This window comes from Neovison vison, chromosome 12 (genome assembly GCF_020171115.1).
Source record: "Neovison vison isolate M4711 chromosome 12, ASM_NN_V1, whole genome shotgun sequence".
Taxonomy (NCBI): Eukaryota; Metazoa; Chordata; class Mammalia; order Carnivora; family Mustelidae; genus Neogale; species Neogale vison.
In genome coordinates this window covers 51,755,406-51,769,386 of record NC_058102.1, presented here as the reverse complement: position 1 = coordinate 51,769,386, position 13,981 = coordinate 51,755,406, and the positions used below count along the sequence as shown (strand labels likewise).

The following is a 13,981-nucleotide window of genomic DNA, read 5'->3' as shown; positions in this document are numbered from 1 at the left end:
TAGGTCATGATGTCAGGGTCCTGGGATCAGGCCCTGCTTGGAGCCACCGCATCAGGCTCTCTGCTCTGGAGGGAGACTCCTTCTCCCTCTCCCTCTGCCCTCCCACCCTCGCTCATGCATTCTCTCTCTCTCTCTCTTTCCAATAAGTCAATAAAATCTTTAAAACAAAATAAGGACACAATAAAACACAAGTAAATTGTATTGTACTTCACCAAATAAAGCCATTATGTATATTTATATTAAAAGCAATTCAATATAGAATTAGTACTATTCACTTATAGTAAAACTAATAATCAACAAATTATCAGACTAACATCCTAATAACAGTACTTCTAGTGCCTATCAGACATTTCCACCAAGATGTCCAAATGCACATTAAGCTCAATATATTCAGTACCAAACTCAGCATCTCTGGAAACCCTCACCACTGCCCATACTACTTCTTCCTTTGTCACTTACATCACCATTTGGATTCCTCTCTAGAACCCTGCATTCACCCAGTGACCCAGTCCCTTGCTTACGATTGAAATCCTTCTTGACTGCAGACTCTGATTCTAAAGCCATTTTCAGCTTCCTCTCGCTCCTCTTAGCCTGAGTTCTCCTATGGGTGTGTACCCCCGGGTGTGCATAAAACTATCTTCTGGATAAATGGAGATAATGTTAGAGCTTCTACTTATATTTTTATCTCTTCAACATATCTGGCTTTTTAAAAGCATACCAGTTAAATACGTAAATAAATAATAGTCACATGGAGGAGTAGGTGCTCAGAAATTTCTAATGAAGTATGATTGGTTTGGAGTCAGAATGGTTTGGAGATGACCCATGTAGACTATCGTGGTTTGTCACACTGCCTTCAGTCTAACTTCCCCGCCATTTTATTACTCATCCACGAGGTAAAAAGTGCTTGGAATAAACTCAGTACTGTATAAGTATTAACTATTAGTAGTAGTATCCTATCCCCAAACTTAACTTTCTGTCACCGTCTTAAACCCTCATTATCAAGCATCTGGATTTTTACTTCAAAGTCTTAAATCAGTTGTTTTTCATACTGGGATTCCCATGGTGAGCTCCTTGGCTCTTGGCCTGCTCCTCCAAGTCTGTGTGAACAGAAGCTGGCACTCCAGGCTCTGGCTAGTTAGAGAAGGAAGACTGCCATGGCCCTGCACCATGAAAAGACATGTTCACTCTGCGTCCAGCTTTTCCCTTAATCACTTCCCATGACACATCACATTCCTGGACCACACAAGTCGTTAGGCCACTGCCCGGCAAAAGAAGAACATATAGGCTTGGGATTGTTTATAACATAAAGTCCACATTTCCTTGGCAGGATGAGGGGACTAAAATATATTGGACAGTACCTGCTTGGGATTTGTGGAGTTTTGTGTTCTACTGCATTTGCTGAGAAAAAAGGAGGGGGAACCACCTTGTGCAAATTCTCCAGAATCAGGTGACATGAATTCAAACCAGTCCCACTCGAGTGTGATCTTGGATAAATTGCTATGTATCTTCCTACCTCAGTTTTCTTATCTGTAAAAGGGCAAAATGATACCTGCCTCAACTGATTGTAAGCTAACACGCTACCATGTTCTTGGGAACCAATAGGTTTTTCATAAATGTTAGCTCTTGTCATTTGCAACATTCTGACACTTTAAGAAAGTCTTAGAAAGTCTCCCTCTGAAGGGATATTTAACACATTCTAGTGAAGAGACAACGTCTAAAAACCAATGCCAACTAAATGAGAGCTGACGAACATGGGAAGGTCTCGGGCAGGGCTCAGAGTGTAGCTGGGGGAGAGGGCTGGGAGGGACAGGTGGGCCTGGGGAGCCCGACTGGGTCAGAGAATAGAATCTCTTCTGTTTTTTGTTTTTTTTTAAAAGATTTTATTTATTTATTTGACAGACAGAGATCACAGGTAGGCAGAGAGGCAAGCAGAGAGAGAGGAGGAAGCAGGCTCCCTGCTGAGCAGAGAGCCCGATGCGAGACTCGATCCCAGGACCCTGGGATCATGACCTGAGACGAAGGCAGAGGCTTTAACCCACTGAGCCACCCAGGTGCCCCGAATCTCTTCTGTTTTTTATGATTCTGCAGAGTTTTCTTTGTAACCAACTTTATTTCCACTCACTGCAACTCATTGACACCGACTTTATTTCCATAAGATTGCACATGCACAGACCACTCCATACAACCCTCAGAAAACTAAAGCAGCACCTTTATTTTATACAAACAGTATAAAATGTTCGTTATGTAAGAGCTGTATTTTGTTTACAATATATTATATTGCTTCAAGCCAATGCCAAAAGTCCATACGTTATATTCCCTATTTTATTTTGTTTACAATATATTATATTGTTAAATGCCACTGCCACCATGTTCTCTCTCTTTCTCTCTTTCTTTCTTTCTCTTTCTTTCAATACTGAATTCTCTGGAATCATGGTAAGGTCAAAATTCGGTCAAAATATGGTGTATTGAGAGTTTAAGAACAAGAGGAACTTTTAAAATGTGACAAATGTCTAAACCCATGACAGTAAAATTAGAAATGTTGTAACTTCAACACAGTTAACTGCTCCAACCAAACCCTTGATTTATGCATTTCTGTTCCATGTCCAGTGTTCCCCAGGCCCTCGACACCATGAGTACATTGTAATTTTGGAAATTATTCGCCAGCTACACAACTGAAAAGACACAGTTTTAACCTGATCAACTGACATAACATCTAATCTGTCCCAAAGCACTGAAACAAGAAATCTATACCATCCCGCTACAGACATTCTTAGAAAACTTAAAAGGAAGAGTAAATATCAGCTCAGTGATTTATAATGAAGCTAATAAAATTCAGGCCAGAATTCTTAACTGTAATGAACATTATTTGAACATTCAACACATGAAAGGTTAACAAAGGCTATGAACTTAGTGTAACTTAAAACGTTTCAGATGTCGGAGTTCACCAGATGTAATTGGATTCAGGTGGATCCTGCCGCTCCTCAGCCTTTTTAAGTGAAGGCGTGTGCTGCCCCAGCCGGGTGCCTGCTGGCCTCAGGGCATGCATGAGGCGGGCTCCGTACCCTGTAAAATTATTCACAGCTTAAAAGAAAAGAAACTACAAAAACAGGCTCTTCAGATTCATTACTAACCATTCAAATGAAATCCATTTTCCCTTTTCAACCCAGAGTAGACCACAGCCACCACAAAAAGCCACCTGAATGAAGAGATGTTACAGGTTCAAGGTCTCTGCTAAAAAAGGAACCTATTTTAGGAATGCCATCAAATCTGGCTTCCATCAAAGCTCTGACTCCCTATAGATTTTGGCTATGCAGAAACTCTTGATGCAAAGTTTGGATGGATGGGGTCGAATGAAGGATTTTCTCCACCCAAGGTCTGGTAAGGATCTGGCACTGAGGTCCCCAAAGCAGGGATGTTCCTGCAGAGGATCTGATCATTTTCACTGCATTGCAAATCCAGCCTCAATTATATTGCTCTGGAACACTCCCCACTCTTCATCTCTTCATAGTGATCGCACAATCAAGTGTGGCGACTGCACTTACACAAAATGGGAATTTTGCAAGAACTAAGGACCTCCACCCTGCATTTTATTTTATTTTATTTTTTTAAAGATTTTATTTATTTATTTGACAGAGAGAAATCACAAGTAGATGGAGAGGCAGGCAGAGAGAGAGAGAGAGAAGCAGGCTCCCTGCTGAGCAGAGAGCCCAATGTGGGACTCGATCCCAGGACCCTGAGATCATGACCTGAGCGGAAGGCAGCGGCCCAACCCACTGAGCCACCCAGGCGCCCCTCCACCCTGCATTTTAGAGATGGGTTATGATTTGAACAGATTCCTTATCCATGGGGATTTGTCAGTTTCAGTCATGGTGGGCATCTATCCATTTCCAGCTTAGTTGTAAGTGGACAGTAATACTAAGTTCCATAGCTTCAGACCTCCCTTTCTCCTACTTGCGAACTTCTAAATGTGCTTGAGGCACTGACTCCTTTCTCCTGATTTCCTAAAAGGGATCCAAGGGGGCAATCACATTTTTAAAAATCTGCCTCCATCTTCCTGTGCATTAAAGTCGAGTTTGGCATTCCATTTGTTCCCTGTGGTTTTTAAATGCAAGCATGCCATTAAGTAACTACTGAGAACAGAATACTTTGTTCCCGAATGTGTTTCTCTGAATTGTCAGTATGTAGGCTGGTAGCTCAAGGAACAGCCAGAACATGAGCCAACAATGTGCTGGAGTAAATCCCTACCCTGTTGTTCTCCCCGCCACCCATGAAGCCCGAACCTCCCTGCTGGCGAGGGTGAGCCTCAGCTGGGAAGTCTGTCTCCAATGTCCTCCTCCCCACTAACACGTCTGGGTGCCCGAGACCTCCCAAAGTGTCACCTCTCTGGGAGTCTGTTCTCTCCAGCACTCCATGCCTCCAACCTTCCTTGTCACCTCCCCGTGGTCAAAATAAATCTCTTTCTTTCTGCCTGATTCTCTAAGTTCATGTACAAAATGGCTGGGTGGCCTCTCCTGGACACCACATTTGCATTTTAATCAGGTGCTGGGGCATCATCTTAAGGCAATGCCGTGAGCTGTGGGTACATTGATGACAAAACCCTCAGCAGCAGGTCGAGGAGTGGGGGTGCATGGGGGCTGGCAGTCCTGTCCGAATTGCTCATCAATGCTACTTGAGGGCCCCTGACTTGCCTTCTTTTTGGTGATGTGACTGGTTAATCAGCAGGAACTACTCTCTTGCCATCACTCTTGGTCACCAGGTCCCAAATGTGGGTCCTAGAGGAGCTTTGCAACTGATGCCTGGGATGTATAGTGTGACCTCAGCCCATCCCTAGGCCGGAGGATGTCTCAAAAGTTACTTGCATCCTGAGTTAAGGGTTGCATAGAAGATTTGGTTTACTCTTTCCCCAAGTATCTCTTGAAATGGTTAGTTTTCTGCAGTTCTTTTAGTCCAAAAAAAGCTTCCCCCAAGTGTGTCCCTGTAGGGATACATTTAGCCATTACTACCTGTGGAAAGAACTATTTTCCAGAAGAGCCGAACTTCTGGTTAAGCTACACCCACCTGAAGCCAATTCAATCTACCATCCAGTCAATGTAGCACGTGACAAGACTCAAGTCAATGGCTTAGTGTAGCACAGACCAGACACCAACTTGCCTTAAAACCCACAAACAAAAAAGCATGTATACCTACATATAAATGTATTAGATATACACCATAATAATATAATGTGAACATTATAAAATACACGTAAAAATTAGAGATTAGAGATTGAGATATATATTTATATATAAACTTATATATAAATATAATAAAATAACAAAAAATATAAAACTATTGTCAAACCTGTCTTTTCCATCCACCTAGCTGATAACTTCCATACTCCCTGGGCTGCACAGACCACCCTTTGGAAACCGTGGCTCTAGAAAAATATCTGCTGTGAAGGTGATCTGTGCAATTTGTGTCCATTATTTTGGAAACTGACTGTGATAGGCACAAGCTGAACTTCTGCGTTTGAAGGCTATTGGATGATTGAAGCCTTCCTTCCTTCAAAGGCAAGGTGGACTGTAGGCCCAAGCTTAGGAGACGGAATGCTAGCCCCACCAGGTGGGTCATTTTCTGTCGTCTCACTGACAGGTCTCCAGTGCCTGGATTCTTGCTTGGAACAGAGAAGATCTCAATCAAAATGAAATGGTTGAATTGAACCAGTTTCATTTTGTGCCGAAAACAGACCAGTGGTTTATCATCTCTACAGCTAGCTCATTTTTGGTAGTCAGTAAACTTTAAAATACACAACTCCATACTCCCTAGACCTTTCCTTTCTTTCCTTTTTTCTTTCTTTTGTTTTTCTGCCTCAAAAAAACTTATTTGAAACATATCACAACCAATAACATTTAGTAATCTTCAAGAGCAAAATTCTTCATGTTTTATATGCTCATGGGTAGATCTTAAAGATAAAATCAGAGCCAAATAGATCTATATATTTGGTTTAGAGTCTTATACTTGTTATCTCTTTCATAGTTACCACACTGTATTACCAAATCAACCTGAATTACTGATTTAACTTAGAAAAGTGGAGCTATTTTACAGATGTGGTGATAATGTGCACAGCTGCATTGCCCTTAGACTCTAAAACTTAGGCTCAAAGGGTTAGAGAGTTGAGGGGGCCAGGGACGAGCCCTGGGGACAGGAGGCAAACGTGGGAAGCAGGGCTGAGTTACGGGGCATCTATCAGCTGCGGGAGCCAAGATGGGCTCGAGGCGCACTCTCCAGACGCCTCCCACTCACTTTTATTGCAGTGTCTTCCGTGCCAGCCTTCCTGACACTGGCACTTGCTGGGCTCATGACAGGTTCCGTGGGTACCGCAGCCAGGCTCACAGACCGCTAGAACCGGAGGAGATAGAAAGTGTTTCCTGAGCTTTCACTGTTTAACAGAATTAGTTGCCTTTCCTGCAGTTCTTTAGAATGTATTAGTTTGGGCTTCATCCCCTTTTGTTGTTTTGTTGTTGTTGTTGGTTTTTCTAAGCCAATCTCCAGCTCTAAGTCAGTTTGGGACTTTTTGAAAAAAGGCCTGAGAGAGATGGTAAACAAAGCTTGATGCTTCTGAGTCACAACAGATGCTCAGTAGGACTCGGAAACTGCTGGAATGGAAGCTCACTTTCCTTAAGAAAACCCCAAATAGTTAAAAAGCTGAGTTGCTCATGTGTGAATGTGTCCGTGTTTTCACATGCATGGATTTCATACAGTGTCTTTGTTCTAGAGAAAGGGGACATAGATGTCCTTGAGACAGGTTCATGGTGATGCTCAGGCAACATGCAGGAGGCCCAGAAGTTGTGTAGGAGGAGATCCCCGAGCTCAAGCTGATTCTGCAGTACTTACTGATTCTGGGTACTTACGCTTGGAACAGAGGTCTCCTTGGTAACCTTTGGAGCACTTACATTTGCTTTTACCAATGCATTTACCTCCATTTCGACAGGGCTGTGGGCATTTGCCTGAAACAGAGAAGGATGCAGATAAGCCAGGAACTCAGTGCTTCATTCAGAGATATTCACGTTTTTCAAGGGAATTGCAGGGCTTTGAGAGGATAAATACTTTTAGATGGCACCGATTCCCATTTATTTCAGACCTGTTCTGGCTTTGATACCGTTGGGGTTTCATTCTTAGAACAAACGGGTTAGTATTTTCACTTGTGATTTCTTTTTTTTTTTTTCCCAATTTATTTATTTTCAGAAAAACAGTATTCATTATTTTTTCACCACACCCAGTGCTCCATGCAAGCCGTGCCCTTCTAATGGATATCTGTTACAATAAATGTGTTGCCCACATGCTATGTGTATATAACTTTTTTGGTAAGCAGAACAAAATTCTGTTTCGCAAACACTTGTAATTTAAGATACAGTACAGGTTAAGATGTGAATAAACCACCAAGTGATCTTCTCTCTGAGTTCTGACTTTGAATGTCACTCTTTCTAAAAGCAGACCTACACCGGTGCCCAACGGTATCTTTCCTAGCCGAGGATTCTCCAGAGAGCAGGGCTTGCATGCAGAGAGTTTCTTTGTTAAAGTGATCCTAGGAAACCAGAATGGGGGGGGGGGGCAGGGAGAGGAAAGAATGGAAGGAAGGAAAGCCAACACAAAAGTGTGTGTGTGGGTTGGTCATCACTATAGGCAACCAGGCTCTATCCTGTGGGATTCTTTGAGAGGCCGTGGACACTGCACCTTCAAGTCACTCTTTAGAAGAGAGAGGGGAGCATTTGTTCATTGGCACCTGTCTTCCACTGGCTGAGGGTCACCCTATGGAATGACTTCCTCACACCTCCAGTATGCCCCTATGTGAGTGCTGACTGATTTTGTAGGACTCATAGGAGTCTCTGGGTAGAAAGCAGAAGAAGTGTTGAGCAACTAAGATGGGGTACCATGAGGTTATGCCACACAAAACAGGTTTGCACAGCAGTGACTGGAGTGAAAAGCGGGCTGAGAGGAGATATAAAGTAGGGCACCAAAGAGGCCCCATACCACACCAATGCTTTTTTTTCTAGAATGTTTTAGGGCCTCCAAATACATTACTCTTTCTTTTATGTAGGTGCCAAGTGAGAATTGCTAATGTTTTCACAGCTCCTTGGGTTACAGGATTTTAGAGCTGCAGTAGGGCCTTAGATGTAAAAATGATAAAATGATTGTCTTTTATTCCAGACGCTATTTATTCTCCCTCTGCAATCTAGAATTTGCCATCCAAAAGGCTGGGTGATTTGAAGAAGTAGAAGAAAAAGGATGGGTCACCCAGAGCTGACTGCATCCCGTGACTAGCATGATGGCATTCCAGAGAGAGCAAATACCCATTAGGTTTTGGGAGTGAAGGGATTTGGATTTTTTTTTTTATTGTTGTTCTTTTTCTTTTTTTTACATTTCAGCAGAATACTCATTACAAAGGTCTCAATACATAAGGAGAAGAAATGAAATCTTTATCATAAAACACACTTTTATTCTCTAAGCTCTTCTTTTTATGGTCAAAAGAGCCTTCAAATGAAGCGAGCTACCCTATGTTTTACGAGCAAGCGCTATGTTTGATAAACATAAATTCCATATGCAAATTATTTTGCTGAAGCACTTTACTTCTCTTGTCACTTATTCAAAAGGACCTTCTCCAATGTGTAAATTCAGCAAAGCAACATTTAGCCATTGTGCAGACAATAGAGACATAATATTGAGATGTTAGAGTCTCTCAAAAACCTGGAATGCCATTATACCTTTAAGTTTTTCTGATGCAGGGATGTTCTAGAAACAGGCATCAAATGACCTTAATAATAGAATACTACCTTTTCACTGACTATTAAAAATTCAAAAGTGTCCTTTTTGCTAAGACAATGCTAGAATAGCATTTACTATTTGGTCAAGATCCCAAGTCTTACCTAAAGCAAAGGAATGCCTAACTCTGAATTTCCATTTGTATCAATGAAATATCTGACCTCACTATATGTACCAAATTGGATCCTATCACAGTATTCTGCCATGCACTTGGGTTTATCAAGTCAACAAGATGCGGGACAATAACCCTATGTCAGAAAAGATAGTACTTATTGTGAAATACTTGGTGACACCAATTTCCCCATATTCAATGAGAGGTGAACTTGGTAGCCAGGGATATCACAGAGAATGACCAGAGAGAACCTTTTCATTGCTTCCATGGGTCTTTTTGTTTTCTTTATCAGAGGGAAGTGAGAGGGTTTGGGTTCACCACTGCCAGGAATAAGGACGTTCTCTCTTGGTTATCACACAGCAGAAATGTGACTACAGGCAACTGTCCCAAGGCCATTCCAAATCAAATCTTACCGAGCCAAAGCCTCATGAAGGTATGACTGCTTTAAAAATCAGAATCCTCTAAGTGTCTTTAATGTCGACTTCCTTTTCCTGAAAATATTTTGCAATAAATTTTATCCATTGGACAGTGGAAAAGTAAGCCAACTTGAAAGATTACACATTTTTACCCAGAACAGACTAAACATTGCCTGAAGACAAACAAATTTTACTAAGTTTATATGTTAACATTTTACTATAACCAGTGAGTGGGGGGGCCGGGGGAGAACAATGAGTTAGGGATTGACAAAATAAGGACATTAAACTTCCTCTGCCCATTGGATTGTAGGATAACTTAAATGTGTGACTCTGCTTCACATAGAAAACCAACAAAAATGATTTATAACAGTGCCAACAACTATCCTCTCTGGGTCTTAGGATTACAGGTGATTTTTAATTGTTTTATTTGGTATTCTAAATTTTTTTATAAAGAATATTTTATATGGAGGACTATTTTTTTTAGTCCCATAGATTTCATTTTCTTTTTTACTTTTTTTTTTATTATATTCAGTTAGCCAACATAAAGTACATCATTACTTTTTCATGTAGTGTTCAACAATTTATTAGTTGTGTATAACACCCACTGCACATCACAACAGGTGCCTTCCTTAATACTCTTCAGCAGGCTACCCCATCACCCCACCCTCCTCCCTTCTGTAACCCTCAGTTTGTTTCCTGAATTCCAGAGTCTCTCACGGTTTGTCTCCTTCTCTGATTTTTTCCCCTTCATTTTTCCCTCCCTTCCCCTGTGGTCCTCCATACTATTCTTATGTCCCCCATATGACTGAAATCATATGTTAATTGTCTTTCTCTGCTTGACTTATTTCACTTAGCATAATGCCCTCCAGTTTCATACATGTCAATGCAAATGGGGGGTATTCATCCTTTCTGATGGCTAAGTAATATTCCATGGTATAGATGAACCACATCTTTATCCAGTCATCTGTTGAAGGGCATCTCAAATCCTCCCATAGTTTGGCTATTGTGGACACTGCTGCTATGAACATTGGGATGCATGTTCCCCTTCTTTTCACTACGTTACAGAGGACTTTTGTAAAAATAAGAACCCATTATGTTATTTTAAAACTTCATGTATAATACAGCATAAATAACCCATGTAAACTTTTTAACTGAAAGTTCACTGAAGATCCTTGGGATAGCTAGCTATGAACCTTAAGTAACGGGATAAATGTATACTCCCTACTTCGAGATATTTCTAACCTTGATGTTATTTGTTAACTGGCAAGAGTATCTTAAATTAAGTCTAACTGAAGTTTGAGAAGGTATCAGTCCTAATAGATTCCAGGGGAAATGAAAATATAAGTAACATCAGAATATATACCTCATGAAAAAAACAGACAATAACAAGTATTGGCAAGGATGTGGAGAAACTGGAACCTTCATACATTGCTGGTAGGAATGTAAAATAGTACAGTGGCTTTGGAAAACAGTTTGGCAGTTCCTCATAAAATTGAACATGGAGTTCACATGTGGCCTAGCAATTCCACCCCTAGGAATATACCTGAGAGAACTGAAAACATATATCCACACAAAAACTTGTACATGAATGTTCACAGCAGCTTTATTCACAATCACCCCACGTGGAAACAACCAAATGTCTGTAAACTGATGAATGGATAAACAAAAGATGGTTTGTATATCCACACAATGGAATATTATTCAGCAATTAAAAGGAAGTAATGATACATGCCACAGCATGGATAAATCTCAAAAACATCATGCTAAGTGAAAGAAGTCAGACACAAAGGGAAAATGTTATACGATTCTATTTATATGAAATGTTCAGAATAGGCAAATCTGAAGAGATAGAATGTAGACTAGTAGTTTCTAGTACTTTGGGGAAAGGGGAATAGGGAGTGCCTGCTCATGGGTGGAGAGTGTCTTCTGACATTCTTTGACACGTCTAATGCCATGTTCTGGAATGAGACAGAAATGGTACTGTTCTTCATGAATATATACTGAATTGCATATTTTAAAATGGTGACTTTTTTGGTATGTGAATTACATCTCAATTTTAAAATAAGAATTCATAATTCAATTTTTTTGTCTCTACTATACTAGAGGCACTTTTCAACTCAAGATCCATTTCCATATTCTCTTGGTACTGTGGTTCTTGTAATAGAAACAAGACATTTCCTAGAGGGATTTGAGAATAACTTGTGATAGGGATAATCAGGAGCCTTCAAAGGCCTACATTTTTAGTGTAGTAAGGGGAAAAAAGGAATAGAAATCATTGTCTCTGCCAATGGAAAGTTGTAAACCCAAGGACATACTTAGATGTAGAGAAATGAATCCAAGAACAAAGATTCATAAATATGATTTAGCTAAATAAATGAAGTCTGAGAGTAAGTGTGGGGAGCAAATTGAGGGGAATTAGTTCAGAGATATCTTTATCAGGTCAGGGTAATTAATAAGAACAGAAACCATATCCTGACAATTAATTACATGTTCTATGGAAAATTCAGAGGTATTTCACTTGAACTCTATCAAAAATGGTTACTTCATCTACTATTCATTAAAGTACAAATAAATTAGAGGTTGAAAGATAAAATTGTTGTCAATATTACTTAATTTTGAGCCCACTGCAACCCACTTCAGAAACTATGGTGGTACTAAATACAGCAGTACTTTACAGATAAAATAGGCTGGAAATGAAAATGCTATATTCCAGAACTTCCAAAAAGGCAGCAACAGGGCACCCTTAGCTGACATGCTCACGTTCTTTTTCTCCTTCCTGAATGGTGTTATCTGTTTTCTGGATCATAATGCAATTTAGGATGCGGTTGACTCATTGCTGAGTTTAATAGGAAGATTCAGCGATTTGCTGAGGGTTACATGGCTGATAGGAGGCAGAGCCAGGATAAGCAGTTTGATATCCTGATTCTGAAAACAATGACTATCTACCACATTCCACCCTTAAGTTTTTCTTTCTTTGTATGGAAGCATGACAAAAACATCATGAAGGCACAATGAAGACCTAACTGCATTGATTTGAAGTTCACAGCTCAGCTATTTTTTTTTACCTAAATAAACATTCATGTGACACTTCATCAATCAAGATATAGAGCATTTTTGGTACCCCATAAAGTTCCTCTGTGACCCCAACAACCAACCTGGTTTCTACTACCATCCATTAATTTTGCCTGTTCTTCAACTTCATAAAAATAGAATTGTGCAGTATGCACTTTTCCCTTTACTTAACATCTGTGCGGTTCATTTTTATACTGTGTGCTGTTAGTTTGTTCTATTTTTTTTTTTAATTGTTGTGCACCCTTTCTCTCCTTTCCTTGACTCTATCCTTTCCTCTTAGATGGGTTATTGGCTCTAATTTAGGGAAGAAATTCTATGCCTGCAGGTAGGTAAACAAATCCACCTGTCCCAAAACTCTGGTCTACATTTCTAGGCTGAAGCGAGGGGCTCTGCACAATGAGAAAAGGACAAACTCACTAATAAGAAACAACACAACACGCCGAATAATACAAACCCAGATATGACTGAGTCAGAGTGTGGGCTTGGAGTCATCTGGCGCCCACTCCCCCACCTTTAGGAAAGAGAAACCACTGACCTGAGACCTTGGATAAGCTATTCATTGTCTCTGGGCTTCAGTTTCCTCACTGAAAAAATGATGGGGTTAGGTGGAGTACTGAGGCTCCCCTCCACCCCCCAGAAACAAAGAGAATGCAGAAAGTCAATACTCACTTATTTCACACTGTTCTCCCTCTAGTCCTGGAGGGCAAATACACTTTCCAGGGTAGAAACAGGTCCCTCCGTTAAAGCAGGTGGTTGAGCAGTTTGCTATTAGAATGGATAACATGGGTAATTGCATTAGAGAGTAGGTTAAACCTTAAAAAAAAAAAAAAAATCCAACTTCACTTAAAGTGAGGTAATATTTCTGAGACATCTGCCTCCTGCCCATTTACTTAGTCAAGTAAGCCACTTTGCAAATGCAAAATTTGTAACCAATTGCTTGATCATTGACAGATTCCAACAACATAACAGAATAGCACATACATTATATACTATTCTCCCCCTGGAAGCTTCTATTTTAGAGAAAAAAAAAGGCAAGATGTATAAAATAAAGTTATATTTTTATTTTCTTGTAAATATGCCCTTAAGAAAGGAACACTATAAACACCCTAAAATATTTTTTGAAGTTAAAAGAAGAGTAAAAAGGAGAAGACTTATTTTAGAATAGATAAAAGGGAGAAAGGCCATAAATACTAGGAGCTGGCAAAGGAGAAAGCAACTTTTTTTTTTTCCCCAGAACAAGAACAGAGATTCATCTTATGTAATAGGGATTTTAAAAAATAGACTTTTATGACATTTGGAAGAAGGAGTCCCAGTGTTTGGGAAAGGACAGACTGTCAATCCTCCTCAGATCCCACAGGAACAGGAGTGTGCAGCAGCTACTTGGACAGATTATTGTGGTGGTCCAATTAACTAGATTTTCCAGGCAATAATCATACTGTTTGTAATTCATCCTAAACCCTGTCTTTGTGTCAACTTCTGGAATTTCACTGCTTACACCTAAAATAAAGGGAGACAAAAATGGGGACAAGGGTAGAGTAAGTATCTAAAAATAAACGGGTTGGCTCCTTCTAGAAAAGAGATG

General features: G+C 40.3%; 1 protein-coding gene across 1 annotated transcript in view; it reads right to left on the bottom strand.

Annotated features, from left to right (window-relative positions):
* Positions 1 to 2,128: 2,128 nt before the first annotated feature.
* The window catches only part of WIF1 (WNT inhibitory factor 1), a 67,390-nt gene continuing 55,537 nt past the window's right edge, over positions 2,129 to 13,981 (bottom strand). Inside the window, exons 7-10 of the mRNA XM_044228334.1 lie at positions 13,069 to 13,164; positions 6,891 to 6,986; positions 6,283 to 6,378; positions 2,129 to 3,063 (exon numbers count right to left, since the gene is read on the bottom strand). Of these exons, the coding sequence (XP_044084269.1) occupies positions 2,942 to 3,063; positions 6,283 to 6,378; positions 6,891 to 6,986; positions 13,069 to 13,164 (410 nt within the window). The 3' untranslated portion in view covers positions 2,129 to 2,941. The remainder of the gene's footprint in view (positions 3,064 to 6,282; positions 6,379 to 6,890; positions 6,987 to 13,068; positions 13,165 to 13,981) is intronic.